Source organism: Indicator indicator, chromosome Z (assembly GCF_027791375.1).
Source record: "Indicator indicator isolate 239-I01 chromosome Z, UM_Iind_1.1, whole genome shotgun sequence".
NCBI lineage: Eukaryota > Metazoa > Chordata > Aves > Piciformes > Indicatoridae > Indicator > Indicator indicator.
This window is the reverse complement of record NC_072053.1, coordinates 44,940,892-44,966,695: the sequence shown is the minus strand read 5'-3', so window position 1 is coordinate 44,966,695 and position 25,804 is coordinate 44,940,892. Positions and strand designations below refer to the sequence as shown.

At 42.7% G+C, this 25,804-nt stretch overlaps 1 protein-coding gene across 1 annotated transcript in view; it reads left to right on the top strand.

Annotated features, from left to right (window-relative positions):
• Positions 1-16,538, top strand: part of SAXO1 (stabilizer of axonemal microtubules 1) — a 62,575-nt gene extending 46,037 nt beyond the window's left edge. The window contains exons 2-4 of the mRNA XM_054398197.1: positions 10,193-10,372; positions 11,353-11,558; positions 15,586-16,538. Coding sequence (XP_054254172.1) covers positions 10,193-10,372; positions 11,353-11,558; positions 15,586-16,538 — 1,339 coding nt within the window. The remainder of the gene's footprint in view (positions 1-10,192; positions 10,373-11,352; positions 11,559-15,585) is intronic.
• The last annotated feature ends 9,266 nt before the right edge of the window (positions 16,539-25,804 follow it).

Below are 25,804 nucleotides of genomic sequence, written 5' to 3'. Positions count from 1 at the left end.
CACTGAATATCATTTTCTTGCATCTCCCAATAGGTGTGACCAGGACCTTCAGCAGAAACTACCCCTCGGGCAGATTTCGCCTCCCCTGAAGGAGAAAATACCCAAACAGTTTTGCCTAACAGATTCTTTCCTCTGATAACAGGAACTCTATCTCCTTCTACCTTTTGCAACAAATCTGATGGAGCAGGTCCTGCTCGATTAACTGAACCTCTACTGTTCACCAACCAGGTTGCTTGTGCTAAATGCCTCTCCTAGTTTTTCAAAGATCCACCCCCCTTGGCTTTGAGAGTGGTTTTCAGCAAACCGTTGTAGCGTTTGATCTTCCCTGCAGCTGGTGCATAGTAGGGAATGTGGAATATCCACTCGATGCCGTGCTCTTTGGCCCAGTTTTTTACAAGATTGTTCTTGAAATGAGTTCCATTGTCTGACTCAATCCTCTCTGGAGTTCCGTGTCTCCACAGGATTTGTCTTTCCAGACCAAGAATGGTGTTACGTGCAGTTGCATGAGGAACTGGATAAGTTTCCAGCCATCCAGTGCTTGCCTCTACCATAGTCAGCACATACTGCTTACCAGATCGAGACCGAGGTAGAGTGATGTAGTCAATCTGCCAGGCTTCACCATACTTGTACTTGGACCATCGGTCACCATACCATAAGGGCTTGATCCGCTTTGCCTGCTTAATAGCAGCACAAATGTCACAGTCATGGATGACTTGTGTGATAGCATCCATGGAAATGTCAATGGATCTGTCACGAGCCCATCGGTAGGTTGCATCTCTGCCTTGATATCTTGATGAGTCTTGGGCCTACCGAGCTAAGAACAGCTCACCTCAGTGTTTCCAGTCAAGATCAGGATCAGAATTTGTGTCCACTTGGGCAACTCTTGTGGCTAGATCTGCCTGATGGTTGTGTTGCTGTTCCTCAGTAGCTTTGCTCTTAGGAATGTGAGCATCAATGTGTCTCACTTTCACTGGGATTCTCTCAATGCGAGCAGCAATGTCTTGCCACAGATCTGCAGCCCAGATTGGCTTTCCTTTTCTCTGCCATCCATTCTTTTTCCAGTCTTTCAGCCAACCCCACAAGGCGTTGGCTACCATCCAGGAGTCAGCGTAGAGATAAAGCTTTGGCCATCTCTCATGTTCAGCTACGTTAAGAGCTAGCTGGACAGCTTTTACCTCTGTGAATTGACTGGATTCTCCTTCTCCGTCTCTCGCTTCTGCAACCCTGTGTGTTGGTCTCCACACTGCAGACTTCCACCTTCGCTTGTTTCCAACCAGACAACAGGAACCGTCTGTGAACAAAGCATATGTCTTCTCATCATCAGACAGATCACTGTAAGGAGGAGCTTCCTCTGCACGAGTTACTCTCTCCTCTGGAGATTTTGCACAGCTTGTGCCTTCTGGCCAGTTTGTGATCACCTCCACCAAACCAGGCCTTTCGAGATTTCCCATTCGAGCTCTCTGTGTTATCAGAGCCATCCACTTAGACCAGGTAGCATCAGTTGCATGATGTGGTGAAGAGCCTTTACCTTTGGACATCCAACTCAGAACTGGCAATCTAGGAGCTAGAAGAAGGTGTGACTCAGTTCCAATCACTTCAGAAGCAGCTTTCACTCCTTCATAAGCAGCTAAAATCTCTTTCTCCGTTGGAGTGTAGTTAGCTTCTGAGCCTCTGTAGCCACGACCCCAGAAACCAAGAGGATGTCCTCGTGTCTCTCCTGGAGCTCTTTGCCATAAGCACCAGGTTGGACCATTGTCACTCGTGGCTGTATACAGAATGTTTTTAATGTCTGGACCAGTTCAGACAGATCCCAGACCCATCGCTTGGACTACCTCTCGCTTGATCTGGTCAAAGGCTGCTTGTTGCTCAGGACCCCATTGGAAACTGTTTCTCTTTCGAGTCACATCATAGAGAGGTTTCACAATCTGACTGTATCCAGGAATGTGCAGTCTCCAAAATCCCACTATGCCTAAGAAACGCAGAGTTTCTTTCTTGTTGGTGGGATTTGCCATGGTGGAGACTCTGTTTATCACATCCATTGGGATGTGACGGTGACCATCTTGCCACCGCACTCCCAGAAACTGGATTTCTCTGGCAGGTCCTTTCACCTTGTCTCGCTTGATAGCAAAACCGGCTTGCAAGAGAATGTCAAGGATTTTGTTACCTTTCTCGAAGACTTCTTCAGCAGTCTCACCCCAGACGATGATGTCATCGATGAACTGAATGTGTTCTGGAGCTCCACCTTTCTCCAAAGCATCATGGATCACTGCATGGCAGATGGTTGAACTGTGAATCCACCCCTGGGGCAAACGATTGAATGTGTACTGAATGCCTCTCCAGGTGAAAGCAAACTGAGGCCTGCATTCCTCTGCTATGGGAATAGAGAAGAAAGCATTAGCAATGTCTATGGTAGCATACCATTTGGCCTGCTTGGATTCCAGCTCATATTGGAGTTCCATTATGTCTGGACCAGCTGCACTCATGGGTGTAGTTACTTCATTCAAGTCACGGAAATCAACTGTCAGACACCACTCCCCATTCTGCTTCCGTACAGGCCAGATTGGACTGTTGAAAGGTGAATGAGTTTTGCTGATGACCTTCTGACTCTCCAACTGATGAATCAAGTTTTGAATGGGCACCAAAGAGTCACGGTTGGTTCTGTATTGTCTGTGATGCACAGTTTGAGAAGCAACCGGCAGCTTTACATCCTCTATCTCATGTTGTCCCACAACTGCAGATTCATCTGAAAGTTCAGGTCTAATAGACAACTTCAATTTTCCTCCATCAATTTCTACAGTTGCTATTCCAAAAGCCCATTTGTAACCCTTAGTGTCTTTGAAATGCCCTTCTCTCAGAAAATCAATTCCCAAAATACAAGGTGCATTAGGACCTGTTACAATAGTATGTTTCTTCCACTGCTTCCCAGTTAAACTTATGTCAACCTCTATCTTAAACAACTCTTGAGATCCACCAGTGACTCCCTGAATAGTTATAGATTCTCCCCCTTGATAATTTTATGGTATTATGGTGCACTAAGCTCCTGTGTGAACCAAGGCCCTGTACTTCTGAAATTTTGAAGTGCCAGGCCACTGGATGTACACATTCCAATAGATTCTGTTATCTCCATTATCCCTTACCTCCCCCTGGTGGAAGGCAGGGCACCCCTAATTGTGGGGATTACCTCCACATGTACAGCTGGCACTATGTCCAGCACCAGAATTAGAATCACTGTTGAAGGTACTGGAGTTGTTCTGGGAAACTGAGGAAGTGACAGCTACCCTTCTGGTATTGTTACCTCGGGATCTGCCCCTCTGCAGCTCCCGTAACCTCTTGAAAAGATCAGAAGTTGGTTGACCATCCCATCTGTTCATGTTCTCACCAAACTGATCATGCAGAGTTATCCAGATACTGCCACGTGATTGCCTCTGCTGTCTGTTTTGGTTTGACCTATTCTGGAATGGCCTCCTTGGAGCACGTCTGTTCCTAACAGCTGAAACTTGTATCCATCTGGAGGAAGAGGAATCAGAATCATCCCCCTTCATCAAGTTGGATATGGAGGTTTTAAGTTCCTCCTTCAGCTCTTTCATGCAATTCTTCATTTCTCCAGACAAAGTTTCAATGGCTGAAACCAAAGAAGTACGTGCGAGACTATCCTCCAATTGCCTCATTTGGTCAGTGAAATGGCCAACAGTAGGAGGTGCTCCACCATAATTTCTTGCCACAATCCTGCTTGCCAGAATAGTAGCATAATTAGGAGGAGCAAGCTTAATGAGCTTTTTGGCAAGGCCTGTTCCAACAGGAATTTCATCAGGATTCAGAGTCTTATGATCTCCATACATTACTTCTCTCACAGCAAACTCTCTCAGACGCTTGATTCCCTCATCTCTTGTGGTCCAAAGATTAGGGTTCCATGGTAAATCATCTCTGCTGGGGTACCTCATCAGGACTGCCAGCAGTAGGCGTGCCCACAGAGAAACTTTACCAATGCACTTGCCTAGATGCCTGTCTATGCCTGTATCCTTTGAAAGCATCCCCAACTGGGACGCAGACTTGTCGCCTACCACCAACGCTGGGGCTCCCATATCAAAACACCTGGCTAGCCAAGACAGGACTGGCTCAGTATCTCCTCTGATGTAATCCTTCCTCACATGTCTAATTTCCTGTCTGAATGCATTAGCTGACTGTATGTCATCCTCCTCCTCATCATCATCACCATCCTGAGGTCGCTGTCCCCATATTTCTACTGTAATCCTCCGTGCAGTTTCCTGGAGTTGAGAGGCACTTCCAGCAGTTGCTAATTTACCAGGGTCCACATCCTGACCTACATTTCCATCATCCATGTGGGGTCTCAAGAGGTCTGCCAGAGTTTTAAGACTAACCTTCCCTTCCTCACCAGAAGGATCTTTCTTAACAGAGCGACCCTGAGTAGAAGGACCCTCACCTCCATCTGCACCTTCTGCACCATCTCCTGCACCATCTGCACCTTCTGCTGCAGCTCCTTTGCACTTTCTGGTGACAGTGGCAACCAAATTTACTGGATTGGCTTTCACATTCACAGCAGAGTTGGAAGGAGCAGAGGAATTCTGTGCAGGGTTTGCAGGAGTAGAGGGATCCTGTGCAGAGTCAGCAGGTACGCTTTGAGACCCTGCAGCTGCTGTTGCATCCATCTCAGCAGAGGGAGGAGGAGGAGACTGTGCTTCGGTAATGGCGCCTGCCTGTGCAGCTGTGTCTGCCTGTGCCGAGTCTGCCTGTGCCTCATTAATGGCGTCTACCTGAGTAGTCACAGCTCTTATCTCAGATTCTGGCACATTTCCCGGGCCTTCTGGCACAGATTCTGCAGCTACTGCTGCTGGCTCTGAGTCAAGGCTATCAGCAGCTTTCTCACAAACCTTAACTGTGATTTCGTGGACACTGTAATCAGAATCAGAACCTAATTCTGAATCTCTCTGAGCTTTTCTACGTTTCCTCTTACGTCTACACAGGTTGCAAGAGCAAGTAGCCTTATGTATTTCTTGATACAGTGCTATCAACAGCCACATGTTTACCTCCATAAGCACCAGAATCAAGATCAGCATAAAAACCCATTTAGGATTCCATTGGTTCACATAATCCTGTGCAAGAGGAATATCAAATTCAAATGCTTCTGCTGGCAGATTTATAGTTGAGTTGCCATATCTCCCTAGCCCGATAAGACCACAATGGAATTCAACCACATTTAGTAACTTGTTCTTAACCCAAAGAAACGACTTATATGCCACATATCTCACAATCTTGTCTATCATGGAGGAAATGGCCCACTGATAACAGAGGAAATAGAATGACTCAGAATCCAAAACAGCTTCATTTTGCTTCCTAATCTGAGCAGGAATAAATCATACAAGCAATTGCCCCACATTGGGTGCCAAAAACAAAAATGTGTCAGTGTGAGATGAAATTCCCCCCCCACCAACAGTAGCCAGGCTAGCTCAGTCTGGAAATGAATGCAAGCTGTATTTACAAGCAGAATCTACAATCAATGATGAAATGCAATGAATATGTACAAATATACAAAATTCACAACATTTACAAATATATGCAATCAACAGAAAAGTACAACCAAGCTCCCTTTGCTTCCCCCCAAAGGGGACCTTTCCCAAGGGGCCTCTCTCTCCCAGGGGCTTCCCCCCCAGCCCCCCCTGGCAGAAAGCAGAGTTAGCTAAAGCAGAAAAGTTGTTAACTTAGCTCACCAAGGTCAGTGTGTTATCTTCAGCCAGAAGAAAAAAACAGCTAGCCAGACAGCCCAGCAAGTTGCCCCGACTGCAGACTGCAGACTCCCCACTTTGTTTTGAGTAGTAGTTCTTAATAATTTCTATCTATCCAATGGAATTGTTTAGAACAATCATTATTTTGCTTTCTTACACCCAATGGTGACTTATTTACACTCTTTCTCTGCTTGAACTTTGCAAAGAAAAATTAAAAAAGACAGTTTCAAACCATGACAATAGCATCATCATTTAATCTAAACTAGAGATTTTTATGATACTGACCTGATCTGACCATTTATAGAAATTAGACATGGTATGAGAAGTACAACATATGATTAAGATGTTGCTTTTCCTCATGAGTGATGGTCTGAGGACCAGTGTTTTTGTCAACGAAAACTAAACTCTACAAAATCAGAGTTCAGCCATTCCTGAGCCTCAGAATTGTTATCAAGCACTAACACCACAGCATCAATGATTTGTACAGACAAGCAGTGATATCAGTAAGCTACACATCTGTGATAAATTAGGATTTTAATATCACAACTTTCTTACTATTCCACCTGCATTTTAAGTCCACTGTGATAATCTTCTGTTATTAATCACAAGCATTAAAAACAATCAGTTAAGTCTGAGAGGCTTATCTTGAGGAATTCATAAATCTTACAGGATTCCTCCTCTTTCTCCTTTGGAGGAGGCTATATTGTATCTCTAGTTGGCACAGAACTGTATTGGTCAGGAAGATTGCAGTGAATGAAGAAATTGAAGTCAAACACCCTGAATTTTGGTCCTGAACTGTGGCTCCAGATTGTCATTTCCAGTTTGAACAAGTATTTAAACTAAGAGGATAAATTGTTCACACGTTTCATCTCAGCTTCTATTTAAATCATAGAACTCAAGGGGCTAGAAGTGATCTTGAACGATCGTCTAGTACAAACCCCCATCCAGAGCAGGTGGGGTTTTAATGTCTTCAAGGAAAGAGACTCCACAAACTCACTAGGCAGCCCATTCCAGTGTTGTTTGTCACCCTGACAGTGAAAAAGTTTCTATGCTCCAACTTGGACCCACTGCTCCTTGTCCTGTCATTGGACGTTACTGAGGAGAGCTTGGCTCTGTTCTCTTGACACTTGCCCATCACATATTTACTAACATTAATGAGGTCACCTCTCAGTCTCTTCCTCTCCAAGATAAAGAGCTTCAGCTCCCTCAGCCTTTCCTTAGAATGGAGATGTTTCACTCTTGTAATCATTTTTGTAGCTCTGCACTGGACTCTTTCAAGCAGTTTCCTGTCCTTCTTGAACTGAGGGACCCAGATCTGGACACAATATTCCAGATGTGGCTTCACCAGGGCAGAGTAACTCCTTTGAAGGCAAGGGACCTGCATTCTTTTTACCATCAGCGTCTACTATTCTTAGTAACAAAAAAAACCCTCTGTGTTTCCTTGTTATATATTATTACTAATATTGGCTGGGCTAACTTGATAGACCTCAATCAAGTAAAGTGCAATTTGCACAAATGAAAATCAAGGTAGAATTACCCCAAATCCCCCAATATCTTATCAGACAAACATAACAAATGTAAAAATTTAGGTCTAATTAGTTTTTAGAAAATAGAGTACAGCTTGATGGTTGCAACATTGAAATGTTTATAGAGTAACTTCAACTGTGTAGCTTTGACATTAGTGTGCCAGCTTGCTACAGTCACATAGGAATGACTTTTCAGTACTGAAGAATCATGTAGTTGTTTTATTAGTATTTGTCATGTTGGGAGAAGTAGTAAAGTGTTTCAAACTTCAAAATCTAGCATTGTTCCATTCCTTGTTGTTAAAGAGTTCTGCTCTATTATTTATATCAGTCTCTAGCAAAAAATATTTTCAAGAATACATGGATGCAGAAGCAAAGCTTATATAGAATCATATACTGGTGTTGAATGATGATCATTTTTGCTCATAATCTGTAATACAGTGAATGTTACTGTAAGCATGCATGATAATTTAGTGCAAAATAATAGAAGATAAAACATTCAGTCCAGGATGGATTTGTTTGTGGCAAAAAGCTAACTCTGAATTATCTTGTTCTGTTGTTATTTTGTGCTCTGAAGTTCAAGAAAGAAAGCAGAATTTTATACTTGAAGAGTGGATGAATACTTGAGGTGTAAAGCCATCTGTGTTGCCAGATTATGCTGAAGACTTAACATCATCCTAAGACAAAGGGCTTGGCAAATTTGGACTGCTGCTATCTGCAGGAGATCCTGACCTTTTTTTGTATCCTATGCTGTTGAGGAGTCCTCCAGCTTTCATTTGGCCATCTCTACCTACTCATCTGGGGTCTTTGGAGGGGCACCTACATTATACACCCTTGTCCTGCTGATCCACAGGACACCTCAACTTCCCTAGTGCAAACAGTGCTACTGGACTGGTGCAGAATTCTGCCTCTTAAATGTTGATTAGGATGTGGCATAACATGCCTGCAGCACAGAGCCTGCCTGGTAAGCAGAGAGCTGCACAAACCCTCTACTCTGAACCACTGGGGAAACCTGGTGTTGCAAGCAAGCCCCCTTCTAAATCCTGTGCATGCAGCTGAGCTGTAATGAGTTATTAACTGATGGTATTAATGAAGTGTCATTAATCTGCTCCTGATCAGATAGTCCTTATTTGTAAAATGCTACTGTGGACAAGTGTCTGTATTGTATGCAGGGCCATGATGAACTAGGTGGTATAGCTGTTTTCCATACTCCAGTCTCAGTGCCATTTTACCACAAAAAGATAACATAAAAACTTCATCAACACACTCCAAATTTAAGCTAGAGACTAACTTGCTGTGACATAGACTTTAAGAGAGTAGGGGGATGAAAACGTACTCAAGGGTGATGTGAAGCCAGCAGATTTGAAACAGAAAGAACAGGCAGATCATTTTATCTTGGAGAATGAAGAATAATTCTTAGGAATTCTGGAAGAGCACAAGTGTGGCCAGAAAGTGTCCATGAAGACTGTTTGCAAGGTTTTTATGACAAAATCCATTCCAGCAAGGTGGCATGGACCAGCAAGAGAGTGCATATTATTTTTTTTTTCTCATTTTCCTGTTTGTCTGTCCTCCAGTTACAGGAAAGATGGAATTTGACAAGGTTTCTAAGAGACTGGGCATCACTTTTTTTTTCCTTCTCCCCCGCCTCCCTGCCTAGCCTGAAGCATTTTCTTCTAATATTTTAACTGGCAGGGTTAGTCTATCTTACTTCCTCTGAAGACTTCCTTTGGGTCCAAATTCACAACTTCTCTAAGGCACAAATAATTTATGATTTCAAAGAAGGATTTGTAAGTTGAGTGAGAAACTAGCTTGTCAAAAAGATTTTATCTGAGCTCTCTTGGACCTTCTTCCTTCTTGTGTTAGTCTGAAAAACGATTCAGTATATGAAGGTGTACTCTTGAATACAGGTGAGAGGTTATCTGTATAAATTGAGGTAATCAGACATCTACTGATCCTGAATTGCTTGATGTTTATTTAATGGGGACTTTGTAAAGTATAGAACCTCTTTTAGATGAGTATTTCACCCTAGAGCACTGGACAACATGCATCTAGTAGAGAACAGTGACCTTGGCAGGAATAATGTAGGAGACCTAAAATTAGAGACTTTGTCCTCTCCCTTTAAATCCTTTGTCCTGGTTCCTGAAATCCTAAATCAGTAACCTTCAGATTGACTCTCCCAGGTTTGACGCAAAACAGAAGGGACATAAACTGTTATGTATCTGGGAAGTAATCTGAGAGTGGGATCTCAAACCTCTTTTTTGACTGAATGAACCTTGAGCATCTTTCTCTTGCCTGGTCCCAACGTGGAAAGAAGGAAGTCACCAATGATGGATGATCCATCATGGCATTTAGTTTTAGGAGTGGGCTTCCTCAGAAAATATTATTGTCCTTGTTGTTCTCATGTTGGTGCATGCTGTGGAGAGAGGTTTTGCAATATCCAGACTGAATTGCTTTCAGAAAGAGATGGGAAGAGCAATGCCAACCATCTGTGCTGAATAGACTCCCACATCCTTTTGCTCACTTGTTTACACAAGTAAGTTCTACAAAATAAGATAAATGCATGAGGAATGGAACAAAAGGGACATTAAATCAAGTTTTTGTTCCAGCACAATGTGATGTACTTGGCTGTAACTCAGAATAACTTGCCCCTCCCCCCCCCTTTTTTTTTTCTGGTGAACTTGCTTCTGGTGAACTGGCTGTTTTTGTTAGCTTCATGGAATTTTTTGACTTCAAGCTATAGCAGTAGATAGAAATAATCTTTGTACAGGTTACGCTTTTGCACTTTAAATAATTAAGGCCATATCAGACATTGCAACTGTTGGTTATCCATTATTATGTATCTGCAATCTGCAACTGGCTTATGCAATGAGGTTTTAATAATCAAGTATTTGTGATTCACTAACTACTGTGATGTTTTTTCCCTTGCAGATGTCACCATTGTCTACATCTGCCCAACTGGCCCTATGAGAAGACTGAAAAGCCATGCATGGTGTCAGAATACATGGAGAGATACCCCCTTTATCCTGTCACTGCTCCCAGAGGCCCATTTAAGCCAGAGAGAGCACACATGGCCATGCAGATACCTATGGAAGGCATCTCAACTACAAAGTATGAAAAATAGTGAGAAAGTGAGAACTGTACTTTATGTATGTGTGTGTGCAAGAGAGATTGATAAGGGAAAAAACAAAAAAAGCTTTTCCACCAGGGTTGTTGGAAAAGAACAATATTGCAGTTGTACAAAGGCTCATGAGAGCTCTATGAAGGAGGCTCTTTCCCTCCAGTATCAGTCTAGATACAAAGTGTAATATTAATATTAGAATAGATGATGTACTGACCATTTCTCTCAGCTGGCTGCCAATGGTGAAGCACCTCAGAGGTAAAGTACTCTCTTAGAGTCTGACTTAACTCATGACAGGCAGCAGACTCTCTGCCCTGTACCAATGTATCTGTACAGAGAAATAGGTTCAGGTTAGTGAATGTCAAATGGTGATGTTATTTTCTCCTCCAACTTGTTTCTGCAAGATTTTGTTTGAACTAAGTAACATTACTCCAATATCTTAAAATAGCTCTTTTACAGCAGTAGCTTAAAAGCTGATGGTCTAGTCATGCTGCTGTTTCTCTCCTCAACTGTTGATTTGCTGTAAAATGATTTTTTAATTTTCTTGATATGAACAACATGTTATACGCTGTCCTGACTGGGAAGGATATTGTTGCCTGTCTCATTTGTTTTCCATGCATGCTAGATATCCTGCTATAATTATCAGGCTTTAAAAAAAGTTATGTCTTCTAGTGTAACTGCACTGTAAAGCAGAGATAGCTTTGTGTAAAAACATTAACCACACTGGGTGGAAAGAACAGGGCCTGCCTGAGTCTGTTGAAAACTGCCTGTGCCCCTTTCAGAGTCCAGGTTTCCAAATATGGAAGGCTTTTGTGTTTCATTAACCAGTTGTACCCTATCCAAACTTTTTTTAGGCAATGGAGGTAAGGGGAAGTATTAGTTTATTTCTGTGTCTAATAAAAGGAACATACATTTTTTTCCTTAATGATTTTTTTTTTTTCATTTTCCATAATGGAATTATTCTTCACAGGAGAGATTACATAGCTCATGAAGTACTACCACAGAAACCTAAAACACCTGCAAAGCATGTCAAGACTGATGAATACATGGATTTGGCCTCCACTTACAAACAAGACTATAACTGTTATCCTGTCCCTCAAGTACTTCCACCATGCCTCCCTTGTGTGAGAAGACATACTCCCAATGTCAAAATGGATACAAGAACCACTTATGAAGGTATGTGCCCTTGCAGCTTCTTTCAGGACTTCACTAGTAGCATCATTTTTGAAGAAGACAAATCAAAACAGTGTGCTGCTGATATTCCTTCTGTCTGTGGTGCCAATAGTGGGTGCAGGAACCACACAGATACAAGTTGTTGGAATATATCCTACATTAACAGAGTTTCTCTGAATTTTCCCATTGGAATCTCTCTGAAATCATCTCCCAGGTCAACAGGCGACGTAGGTAGAAGCAGAGCCATGTAAACTCCTGAAAGTGGATACAACAGCACCATCTTTAACGTATACTGAGCTGACGTCAGGGGTGGTCCACACATTCAGTGGATAAGATGCATCTAAAATAGATCATAAAGCATGAGACCCTTTTTGTGTGTGCTGCAGAGTTAATCTATGGATGTGCAAGAGATGTATATGGGAATTACAGACACACAAAATTTCCATGCAAATGTCCAAAGCACTCAAAACTTTTACTCCTGATAAAAAAGGAGAACTGTACATCCAAACACACTCTTGTTTCTCAGTAGCAGTGGTTTGTTTCTGGTGGGGGCCTTTGTTCCTCCCTCTTCACCAGCATGAATTCTCTTCTGTCTATATCAGGAGAAAAGTATCAGTTACAGAGGCGCAGCAACTGTGCTAATTTTGGTAGTCAGTCATAAGGAGAAAATCAGAGGATTTTTGCCTCCCCTCTGAACACCTTCCAGATAGGTAACATTGCCATGCAGATAGTTAGCATTTGTGTATTTCTTAAAATAATGTAAAAATGTTATTTTTTTTAAATTATGCTCTGCACATATAAAAGCTTATGATTGGTGCTGGCTTTGATATTTGTCCCAATACAGGGAAACAACTTTTTTTCCTAAAAACTCCAAATGGTAAAGGAAGTTAGGAAAAAGCAGGTATGCGAATGCAGTGTAAATACTACCCAGATGAAATGACTGAAAAGCAGACTTTATTGTAGATGCATGTTTGGAACAGCATAAACTGGAGTTTTTACATTAAGCACACAGGGAATGCTGTCTATTTAGAATTACTTGACTCATGAAGACTGACTGATGTTTGTACTTTGAACACTTTGTTTTGTATATAGGCAGTGCCACTAGAGGGTATTCATTGGAATAGCTTCAACAAAACCATTACAAAATGACTGCTTTGTGCAAGCAAAAGATCTTCTGTGTTTAGATATGCCTAACTTCTCTGTATCTGAATCAGATGTACATCTTTGTCCTTTATCAGTGTTTGGGTCAGCACCTTAACTGTCACTCCAGAGCTCTAATGAAATATTTCACAGCCACAATTGATTATATTCTGCAATAGTTTTCCAAAACACTGCAAATGGAAATCTTTGTCTAAACTCTGTCAAAGATCAAGTTGCATACTGAGTTAATTCCCTTTTAAAAGTCCAGGTTCATGAAAACACAAAAGTTGTCATGCTGTTATTCCATAAGCAGTTAGGTTTTATTGATCAATACTCAAGTATTAAATTTTAAACCATGCTAATTATCATAATTCAAATATTTAAGCAGCATATGAAACAGTACTGCATTGGTATTAAATTACTTTCCCTACTGTATTGTCATGCTCCTTTGCTCTAAACGCACCGTATCCCAAACAAAACTGCAGGTTTAAAATGATGCTATTGCATACTACAATCAGTATCAGCTGACTTTACAACTTAAGGTTTCAAAATTCTCACCTTCTCCAAGCTATGCAAGTGTAGCTCTTTCTGTCCGTCTGCAGGTACCTAACCTAATTTTATTTTTCCTTTCTTAAGTTATGTTGAGATGTGCCTAACCTTCCAATAACATACAGTTCATGTCCTCTGTACCCTCCTGTACCCCCCAGGGTTTTCAAGACTGTGCTGCATGGGAAACTATTACTATTTGTGGGAAAAGAATTAGAGTTATAAAAATATTTTACTACTTTATTAAGGGATGGTAGCACTATCAGTTCACATTAAGTAAAATAAATTCATAGTGCCTGTGAGCTCTCCAAATGTGTAGAGCTTGTATATTGTAGGAACTGAAGACAGATGGACTTGTTTGTCATATTTTGAATATTTTGTGAAAGCTATAGTTAAGTCCAAAACATGCAGACTATTTTCCAGCAAGGGTGCCAGGAGAACATAAAAAGGTTTTTTGGTAACTCTTGGCTGTCAGTTAAATGTATCTCTGAACAAGTCCTTGCTTAATCTCATTAGATTCTCAGTTTTTAACACTTTATTAATACATCCCCCGTAACAGCACACATCCATAAATTCTCGCCCTGCTGGAAAATTTTGTACGCTAGACATGGGCACAAGTGTGGTGGTGCCAGGATATCTCCTATTGCCACAGAGAAATAGGAGCACCTGGGGCATTTAAACACCCCTGGTGCTAGCAGGGCACACAGCCTGGGTTTCAGTGACCCCAACAACGGCAAATGAATGTCAATGCTGGTTTATAAAGGTAGGTCCATGTTCTCCACTGACTACGCTAATGAGCAGCATGAGGGCAGATCTGTACCTAAGGGCCAGGGTGCTCACTGGGAGCAGTATGGTGTTTCCCCTTTTGTGCCAGGGTGGCACAAATTGATTTGAATTGGAAGGACTTTAAGGGGACACCAAACTTGACAAAAAGTTTGGGGTTTTTTTGGGTCAGCTTCATATTGTAATGAGCATGTCTTTTGTATCATTTTGTTTCTGCAGTACAATAGCCACTGCCATTCAAAAGTAAATTGTACAATTCACATGCCCTGATAACTAATTGTGTCATTTACTCTCTAGTACTTTGAAATCTAGACTTGCTTCCTGTGCAGAGTCAGCTGAAAGCTTGTTTGCCTCAAGACTCTCAATGTGTTTTGAAAGGAGGGAAAATGTTAATAATAATAATAATAAATAATCTTGGGTCAGCTCCAAGACTATTTAATTTCAACTTCCTACCAGTAACCATAATGCTTTCTAGGAAAAAGTTAAAGTTGCACAAGATTACTAGGAAGGGAAAAGAATTATGATCCTGTAGCTGCAGCATTATTTGGAGAGCTAGGCAGGTTTGTGATAAATTTCTATTGTGTCTGACTGCAAATTGTTTAAGTCTCAATGCTTCACTTTTTTCCTGGGTGTCCTGCTAAGGAAGGAAAGTATGAATGTCTCTAAAATGCTGCCTAAAACATTTTCTTAGTTATGAATTTATATAGCAAGGTTTCTGGAATATGGACCATCTATGCTATTTAATCATAAATCTGTGTAGGCTTGGTCTGCAAATTCCAGTACAGTTTTTATATTAAAGAAGAATTTAAGACAGAGTTACAAGCTCCTTCTTGGTGCTTGCTTGTACTGACAGCAGGAATACCACAGAGAACAAAGAGCTGAGGAATTGATACACAGCACAGCTTGCTGACACCAGCATGAGCTGCAAAATTCAGCAAACAGTGGGCAGCATCACATCTGTGGAGCTGAGAAATCAGGCCATCCCTAAATGAGAAGATGCCAAGAGGAAGGGTAGCTCTGCAGCTTGGCCTTTAGACTGAAATGGCAATTACCTGGGTTCTCCTTGCCTCAGATTTACTGTGGGAGTAAACAGTAATTGAAAACTCTTCTGCAGGCATAGGCATACTCTTGTCTGTGCCAGCAAGAACATAGCTGCAAGAAAGTATATTAAAGAGGTTGAAATCACTGCCAGGATGCTTCACTTTCAGGATTTGTGGTTGACTGAGCATGAGGACAGCACTCACCCAGTTACCTGCAGAAAATGTCTCTGCAAGACTAAGAATGTAATTTAATCTTCCCACATTGTGTTTCACTGTAGGTATGGATGGGTACAGGACTATTTTTATTCCATTTTTTGTATAGATGCCAAGAACTTTCAGGGGTTAAAACACTAGTGTACATTGTGTTACACAGCAGCTCTTAATGAGATTTGTCAGTCATGAAAACATCAAATAATTTATTGCAATAGAAAAAGTATCAATCAAAACATAACACACTATATGCCTGAACTTACCAGAGAACTTTAGCTGAGCACTTAGATAGGAATCCTCTTATTTTTCAGATGACTATGTGCTATGGAATGGACTGAAGGCCAAGCCAATCAGACCAAATGATGAGTTTCACCCACCAGAAGAAAAAGTTGACCACCGAACTGTTGTCCAGGATGACTATCTCTACAGGGGACCAGTTGTCACTCAAAGCTGCAAACCTCTCATTCTGGTTCAGAAAACCAAGGATCCGTTTGAGAATATAACTAATTATAGGGTGAATTATGTGCCACTTCCTCTGGAGAAACGTTATGTCCATGCAAACGAAAAATACAAGGCCAATGAGGTCCCATTAGATGGACTTACTACCCACAAAGTGTCTTATAAGGGCCTGGCAGGTCAGCCAGCCAAGCTTGCAAAACCAGAACAACCAAAGCTTCTCCATGATCTTCCATTTTCCTCTATAACTGAGTTTCAAGAAAAATACCAAGCCTGGCCACAGCCTCCCTTGTTCACCAAAAAACCTGACGTATATTTTCCTCCTCTGGAGAAAATGGACCTTCACACCACTACTCAGACACATTACAAGCACTCAAATGGCAAGCCAGCCAAGACATGTAAACCGTTGGCCCAGGCTACAAAAAGTACTGAGCCATTCAATAGCTCTTCTGTAATGAGGGAAGACTATAAACCTTTGCTGTGCAAGAGACTAAATCCTATTATTCATGCTCCAGAGCTGACTTGCCCAACACAACCAATGGATTGTGCGACTACCTTTCAGACCCACTATGTGCCTCATCCTCTCACAGTTACAAAGAGCTGTAAACCTGGCTGCTCAGACACAAAGCATCACACTCCACTAGATGCTAAAACAGTCTACGCTACCACCTACACACCAAAGGGCATTGTAAGGTGCTTGGCGACTTACAAAACCCCACCTGGTTACTCCTTTGAGGGAGTTAGTGCTGATGGTCACAAACTCTATCTCCCTGCTTCCAAGAGTAAGTGTCTGCAAGATGAACACTGACGAAAAAGGAGTGGACATAGCCTTCTTGAAAAAGGATTTGAAGAGCAGGGCCTCAGTGAGGTACAAATGACAGCTTGTGATTGTGACCTTCTTTTAAAACAATCACTGGTTTAATTTTTGGGAGCTCTTAAAATAAACTTATTTATCAGACTTTGGCTTTTTCAGGATCATTTGTACAAATGAAAAACATGAAGTCCAGCAGCACGTTTATCCTTGTTTCTCTCTTGTTTGTTTTTCTTATCTCATTCTTGCTCTTTAATTGAGAGAGCTATCCTCTGCCTTAAACACTAAAAGAGAAGCCTTGTAGTAACATATGTTATCATAAGTGTAATGGATTTTCAGCCACATCCATGACAGCAATAGAACAGCCTCCTCAGATGAATTACATACTGTGAAATCACACTTAAAAGCCATGGCTAGATAGCTGTGGTGAAGGCACCATATGACCAGAATTATGTCCCCAAATACCAGCAAACTTGTCCCAACATGTTTTGGGCAAGCCCCCCCTTTCCCTCCTTTCAAGAGAGGGGGAAAAAGGCCCAGGCACCAGCCTGTCTCCTTAACGGGTAAAGAACTACATGCACCCATCGCATGGCATGCTCATGCTCTTTCCATCTAAGGGCATAATTCTAGCTTCAGCCTTTCTATAGGCTGAAGCAGGTTGTTGACAAGTGTGCCCATTGGCCAGATCCAGCCTCGAGAAATCTATAAGTATTCTCCACTTGTTTACCAACTTTCTCTCTCCTTTTTCTTTCTCTCACTGTGGTCGAGCTACATAAGCTTGCAACCCCTAAATCTTCTCAATCCCACATGTAAGCATACTAGAGGCCTCTGCAACATGGGAAGAAGCCAGCTCCCCGAGCTGCTCGAGGAACCAGCAAATAGGAGGTCCCTTCGCTGAAGTTACAGAAAGACAGCGTCGTAAGCCCAGGCGCATCTTTGAGAGGTCTGGATGCCCCGAGAGTAAGCTTTAGCCCAGAAGGGGAAGGACTAGCCCAAGCCCAGCACTCCAACACAGCTGCAGCAATAAGCAGCTATGCATCTTGCGTGACCCCCGCCATTTGCAGGAGATAAAGGAGCTGCCCACTGTCGCTGTTCCGCAGCCCTGAGCCGTCAGGGTAATATAACCCGGGATTTCCCAAGAGAGACAGAGAGAAAAAGACATCCTCTCCTTTGAGATCAAGCCAAAGACTGCATGATAACCTTAATGGGAAGCAGTCGCTGAGAGATTCAGCATTGTCAGCTCACTTCAAGCCAAGCGAGGGGGAAGCGCCACTTCACCGCACCACTTCCCCGAAGCCTGTCTGTGGGTTTGGAGACGGCTGACTCCACCTAGTGGGAACTGTCACCTTGATCGTGAGGGCCAACCCCGAAGGATGTGGCCCTGCCGTGCAGGACCAGTCCCCCAGACCGGCCCTGCCAGGCCGACCCTGTTCAGGGAAACCGCCAATCAGCGGAAAGTCGCCCCTCGCACAGGAAGAGAAAGAAAGCCTTACCCCACCCACGGAGGTAGGAGGAGAAAGAAAGTCACCACCCAGATGGACCAGCCCCAGGCCAACAGACTGCGACAGCTGGCAACAGCGAGCAGCCAGTGTAACTCAGCAACTTGCCTCGCTAGAAAGAAAGACACAGTGTATCTGTTCATGTGTGCAACATTCAGTAACATTCTATTCAAAGTGCCCGCGCCTAGCTGCGTGATATTCCAGATTGATTTGCCTCATGATAACATTATAAATATCTCTGTACATAGTTACAGCCGCCAAGTGTCTTGTCCAGTCGCCATCTAGTGGACAAGCAGTGGAACTGCACCCTTCATTCCAGTAATTAGAAACTAATTCTGTAAATAGTGTAAAAATTGGATCAAATTGTAAATACTAAACCAGTTATGGAATATATTTTTACAACCACACATTAGAATCAATATATATATAAAAAGGTGATTAATAGGTCATTAATAATTTTAATAATTAATAAACAACATTTTCATATTTCATATTTCATAATTCATAAATTAATCACCATCATCTTCCATTCCTAATCACCACAATAGCCAAGTTTGAGATTTTGCCTTATCAGTAACTCCCATCAAAGATGTGTACAAAAGGCACAATTACTGGATAAATAATATTGAAGATTGTGCCTTCATTAATTGTGTCACTGGGCTGCTCAGAGCTAGGCTATCAGATATGAGGCTGTCATTCCAAAGGTACCACCCTAGGCTGACAACTTAGAAGAGAAGCTTTTCAGTAAAACCTCTTTGCTGCATGATGCAGTGAGGATACCAGAAATAGCAAAGGGCTGAAATTGTGATGTAAGCCAGGGGCTGGAGCTGTATTATATTTTGGGTGAGGCCAACATTAATCCCCTGGCTGGAACTATTAATTTCTGTGTCCAAAGTGCTTTCCTGTATGCTTATATGTGTTACATTAGCACTATGAAATGTACTGTCTTCTTAAGCACATTCTACTTTCCTGAATCCTTTCCCTTACTCCTGGCAGCTCTGGCTATTTCCTGAGTATTTAGCTGAAGTGTTAGGTACAGCTGTTGTGTGGTGGAGGAAAGCCTTGTGTCCCACCATCAAAACGGCTGCATTTAAAGAGTAAGACAATTTTCTTTATAAATGTGTTAAAACTTTTGGAAAATCTTTGAAATCTGTTGCAATAGAAGTCTTCCATAAGTGCTTGTAAGCTAAAGCCAAATACATTCCATCTGAAAACGGGAATGCTTATCCCTGAGGGTGGGAAGCCATTGGAATAATCACCCTAGAGGCATCACTATATGTTCTTAAATCAGTGCTAGAGGCCTTTTCTAAATGTGCTCTAATTCAGTGTAAAATCACATGCTTGCACCTGGAACAACTAGGCAACTCTCTACACTATACAGAAGGGTGAAATTATGTAGTCATTGGTGGCTCCACCAAGCCTTCAGAAATTCAGGAATCTAAAATATTCCCTCACCTGTAGTCAGGTATTGACCCACTATACATTTGACACTTTTTTATTCTCCTGTTATCTTACCAGCCTTCTTGAACTTCCATGTTTTTATAGGAAAATGTTTATTCTTCACCATCTCTTTTTATTCACTTATTTTTCTGATTTTATTTATCAGCATGTAATTCTACCAATTTTTAAATGGCTTATATTAAAGAAACAGCTGGGGCTTGTGATTGCAGAGAAGAATCTTTTATGTAGGAAAGCTCCCTGGACTGGTCTTTCAAAGCTTTGATGTGAGACTGGCAGTGAATACAGAGCTAGGAGAGCCTAGTATGTAAATCTATCTTTATTATAAATTTGAGCCTTCTCCCCTGCCCCGCCCTGGGTGGAAGTTGTTCTTATCAAAATTAATAGAATACAATATGCTGTTTAGCAGTAGTAATTGCTGGATTTTGAACACTAAGATCAAGAGTCCTCTTTCTGCAAACAGTGGACCAGCTCACAGCAGCATCAACCTGTAGTTTAATAACACGACTGTTTTTTTTCCCTGACTTGTACCTAAATGTATAAAATACTTACTGAAAAAACACTATGTAATAACACTAAGGAACAACATTAATTCACTTGAATATCTACCTGTGTTGTTCCGCAGAAGTTAAAGCTGATTAAGTCTTGAGCTGCTGCAGTCTCATCTTTCTCTCCACCTGCAGCTCCATGTTTCCCATTTTCTCTCCTTCTGGTTACAACAGTAGTGGTGCCTGACTGCATATGTGGGGCTAGATTAGGATACTGACCTGGCTGAAGACAAGTCAGTGTTTGTAAGGTTAATAAGGTTAAGACCCACTTAATTAATTTCTCTTTACCAGCCCATCACACATTTGCACAATTACCAGCTTAGGTGCAGGAGGTGAGTGCAGAAAGAAACCTATGGTTTAGGTAGCACAGACTTGGCGTGGCTGGAAATGCTGTGAAAGTTCCTCTCTTCCCAATTAATTTGTTCAGTGCCTCCCAATTTGGTGTTGCTCTGTAGTTATCTTATCTCTTTTGTGGAACAATAATCGGTGAAAAAAATAGTCTACCTACCCTTGGCCCAGCTTCTCATGCCAGGAGCAGCCTTGGGGAGTTCATGGAACTTGCAGTCCTGATGCAGCACTGGACTCTTCATTCAGTGAACAAATGGATGGAAAGAGGTGAGTCAGCTGTAATCAACCTCCTTCTTCATTCATTGGTACTTTTGAAGAATGGATATTGGCATGAGTACCTAAATATTGTCCTAAGTACAAAGGCTACTATTAAATAGTATTTCAAAAGCCAAAATGTAGGGATGAAAGCAAGGACTGTTGTCACTGTTGTCACTGACTCTTGTCAGGTTGAGAAAGGTATCCAGAGAAGTTGTGCCAAGAAGCATGCAAAGAAGAACTGGAAGAATTGTGCTGAGCAATAGTAGATGAAAACTGTCACTGCCAGAGCAGGTTACTACACTGGTATCAGTTACTATAATTACTGCAAACAGACATCAGCTGTGCACAGGAACAGCCCCCTGTATGTACACTGCAGAGCCTTTTTGGAGGAGCAGCTTCTTCTTGCATCCCTGGAAACATGGAATAGAACTCTCTAGCATTACTGATCTCCAGGGCAAAACACAACCTGCTGGGGAAGACTTAAGTACAAAACCTGAATTAAGGAAAGACATCCAAGCTGCATTGTAGAAGGGCAGTGGCTTCCAAGAAGCTCCTGAACATCTGCTCAGCCAGCAGGCAGTCAGGACTGCAGCTCCTGCCTGTGGAAATGCCAAAGCAAAAAAACCCCCACCGTCCTGAGCAGCAAACTAAATAAAATAACCCCTATAGAAATGAAGTTATCTGGAATAATGGGGTAGATAAGTAATTAGTTCAGTTTTGACCTGCATGATGTCAACCTTTCAATCATCTGTGCTTGCAAGGACTGGAAACCTCATGCTTTAACTCTGCAGGAGACAGTTATTCCATCTGGAGAAGGTTTGCAGTTGGACATGTGGCGAGATGCCAAAAAACCTAAGTTATATACTTATGGTCTAGAAATATGAACAGGTAGCAAATTTGTGAAAACTTTACCACTACAAACTCTAACAAGGAGTTTCACCTAATGCTGTAGATTGCTAGAGAAAGCGAATTCAGCACCATAAGTGTTTTGGAGTTACAAAGGACTGAGGGTGTTCATATCACAGAGGAAAGCAGTATTGATCCTGGGCATGGTGCTCCAAAGACAGGCTGAACTTCATGTACGAAAAAGCAAATATTTTCTTTGCAAGACCGAAAAAAGGACTTTCTTGGGGTATTGATAGAATCTCCCTGAGGGAGCCATGTCATCTCACTTGGAAAGAGGCATTTGGGCAGACAACTGTGGTTTGGGTTCAGAATGTGCAGAATGTGTTTTTGACTGATCCTATTACAAATCCCTTTTCCCCATACTATACTAGTGCCTCTCTCTGCCTCATTCCCATGTTGGAGGCAGTAGTTTGGTGATTTATGCCTCTCTTCTGCTTTTGTGGGGTTTTGTGAATAAGGATGGTTATTAATCTATGAATTATGAAATTTGAGTTATGAAAATTGTTTATTAATTATTAACATTATTAATAACCAATTAAGCACCTTATATATTGATTCTAATGCATGGTTGTGAAAATATAGCCCATAACTGGTTTAGTATATACAATTTGACCTAATTAGAATATTTATAGAATTAATTCCTAATTAAGGGAACAAAGGGTGCAGTTCTGCTGCTTGTCCACTAGATGGCGGCATGACAAGATGCTTGGTCGTTGTAACTATGTACAGAGATATTTACAATGTTATCAAGAGGCAGTTCAAGCTGGAATATCACGCAGCTAGGCATGGGCACTTTGAAATGAATGTTAGTGAGTGTTGCACACTCACTATAGTGAAAAGATACACTGTGTCTTTCTTTGTAGCGAGGCAAGTTGCTGTGTTATCCTGGCTTCTCGCTGTCTGTTCGCCGGGGGCTGGTCCATCCAGGTGGGGGAAGGCTCCTGGGGCTGAGGCTGCGGCTGAGTTGCTGGCGGGTCACAGAGGGGCTTTTGTCTGGACGGTGACTTTCTCCTCCTGCCTCTGCGAGAGGGGTGAGGCTTTCTTTCTCCTTCCATGGTCACAGGAGGGGCAACTTTCTGCCAATCGGTGGCTTCTCTTGGCAGGGTGGTCCCATGGTGTGACTGCAGCGACTGGGGGCTGGCAGGATCAGTGCGGCTCCCTGAACAGAATCGACCTGGCAGGGCTGGTCCGGAGGAATGGTCCTGTGCAGTGGGGCTGGGTCCTCCAAGTTCAGCCCTCGTGGTCGGGGTGACAGTTCCCGGTAGATGGGGTTGGCTGTCTCCAATCCCGGAGACGGGCTTCTGGGAAGGGGTATGGTTATGCAGCGATTCCCCCTTGCTTGGCTCGAAGTGGAGCTGACAGTGACGAATCTCTCGGTGACTGCTTCCCATTAAGGTGACAATGCAGTCTTGGCTGGATCTCAAAGGAGAGGATGTCTTTCTCTCTCTCAGGAAATCTCAGGTTACATTACCCTGATGGCACTGGGTGGCAGAGCGGTAATGGTAGCTCCGCTTATCTCTCGCGAACAGCGGGGGTCATGCAAGGCGTGTTGCTGCTTGGTCAGCTGCTTATGGCTGCAGCAGATGTGTTGGATCACCAGGCTTGGGCTAGTCCCTCCCCTTCTAGGCTAAAGCTTACCCTCAGGGTTCCAGTCCTCTTGAAGACGTGACTGGGCTTACGATGCTGGCTTTCGTAGCTTCAGTGAAGGGATCTCCTTTGCTGGTTCCTCGAGCAGCTCAGGGAGCTGGCTTCTTTCCGTGTTGCAGAGGCCTCTAGTATGCTTGCATGTGGGAGTGAGAAGACTTACAGGCACTGTGAGCTTACGTATCTCGACCAAAGTGAGAGAAAGCAAAAGGAGAGAGCAAATTGCTAAACAAGAGGGGTAATACTTATAGATTTCTCGAGGATGGATCTGGCCAGTGGGCACACTTTTCAACAACCTGCTTCAGCCTATAGAAAGGGTGAAGCTAGAATCATAATTCTAGCTGGCTGGAAAGAGCACGAGTATGCCATGCGATGGGTGCATGTAGTTGTTTACCCCTTAAGGAGACAGGTTGGTGCCTGGGCCTTTGTCCCCTTCTCCAGGAAGGAGGGTGAAAGGGGGGGGCTTGCCCAAAACATATTGGGACAAGTTTGCTGGTGTTTTGGGGCATAATTCTGAGCACAGGGTGCTTTCACCACATGGGGAAATACTGTTTTGAGGAATCCTGATTTTTGTTTCTTCATCTAGCTGCACGTCTGTCCCAGAGAAATTTTAGGCTATGATCAGCAGGGAAGAAATAAAGTAGCTCTTAAAGAGGCAATGATATTTAGGCTATATATTACCTGTTTCCACTAGCTTGCTAGTTCTGTGCTTGCTGCTGCAAGCTGTCACCAGGCAGGTGAGGGGGCTTGTGTGGCCAAATGCCATCATACAGTCTTGAGGGTGCTTCTTTACTGAGCATGCAGGCCCCTGATCTCTGCTAAGAAAAGAAAAGTACCTGTGGGATTGTCCCTGCACAGCTGGATGTGATTTGTCATGATTTGTATGCAGTGGGTTAACAGTGAGATTTTTCTTTTTTGGTAATAAAATGGATAATATGAATAACTATATACTTACTATGCAATTGCTCATATCTTTCTATTTCTTAAACAAACAATATTTATATGTAACCAGAGTAAACCCTCTGGTTTCTCCTTTCATTTTAGCCACATACACCTGCATATTTTGTTTATATATACACAAATATAAAGCTTAGGTAACACTCTTGTTTTTCCCTTTCCTATGTGATAAAAAGTGTGTTAGTACATGGGATAGAGAACTGCAACCTGAACAAACAGCACTGTGTTCGTTGCTTTGATTTAAAAGCTCTAGTTACCAGAGTTTCATAAACCCTATCCTTCACTCAAGTCAGCCGAAGAGCCTCCCAACTCCTCTTTGGTGGCAGAGCACTTGCTTCCCCCGCAGAAAGGAGTCTCCTTCCTGGGCTCTGTTCAGGTGGGGCCTCAACTGGAGAATTCTTGTCTGCCATGCTGCCAGCCCTCCTATAGCCTCAGGGACTTAGCAAAATATCTGATCTTTCAGGCGATATCCAGGAAATCCGTGCATCTGGGCAAGCATGGAGATATTCTCTGAGACAAGTATGATAACTCTGGTGACAGATAAAAATTCTGTAGTATGAGGACTGTTTTGGTTATGTGAGTGATGATGCTGCAGTAATTTCACTGATACAATGTGCAGAGGAATCTGGCCTTTAGAAATCTGGCACTCATCTTCCTCAAAACCTACTTCTTTTCCTGACAGAAGTGGTTATTTTGAAGGGAAGTGTCCAACCAACTTAGTAGGATGGAGTCTTTCCTTGAACTGTGTAGCAATTAAAGCAATTATCAGAGCTGATAGATGAATTGATGGCTGGACAGTTTGATAGATAAATTAATGGCTGAATAGTGGCCTCATTTATTGGCATGCAACATAGCTTAACTTCTAAGATCTTTTGTGCAGGTAACTGCACTTACAAGGAGGGAAAGGGAAAAGGGAATCAAACCACAAAAACAGGGTGACCCTGAAAATAAGAAACAATGTCTTTGCAGATTAAGGAATTCACAACCTGCCTGAAAATCATGGAAACTGGTCCTTGGTCCTGACCGTTTGAAATGCATAGCTCAGCTGAATTCTCAAGAGTTTGAAAGTTCACCAGTGAAGAAGATTTTGGGCCGTCATCAACAGACCACTAGAGAATGTCTGAAGACCACTACCACACCACACAGAGCATGTGGGCACTATGTAAATAATTTTGGGGAAATCCTTTGCATGATCCCACCTTTCCTTGGGAATGTAATACATATACGTATGACCTGTCTATATAATCTTGCGAATTCTAACCCCGAGTATGAGTGTTAGGAGGATTGATCCCCTGCCTGCACTATTCCTTCCTACCTGCCACGCTTCATGTTTTGAGACTCTGAGCTTTTCCCACTGGCACAAACAGCACCATTGAAGGGGCGGGGTTCACATGGTGCTTAGATCTGGGGGTGGTGCCCTTGGCCTATCCCTGCCCCATGGGCTGTGAGGAAAAGTCCAGGCAGACTTCAGGGGAAGCAGGGGGCCAGAGAAAGATCAGGGCCTCGGCAAGGGGTAGCTGCGGTGGCTACATCCCTGTCACTCTGCTCGGCCCTGCTCTTCGGCAAGTGGCCTGGAGACAAGCCATGTGCACGGCCCTGCCTTCCTGATGCTGCCTGCATAGCTAGAGGGTTCTGCGGCAGGTAG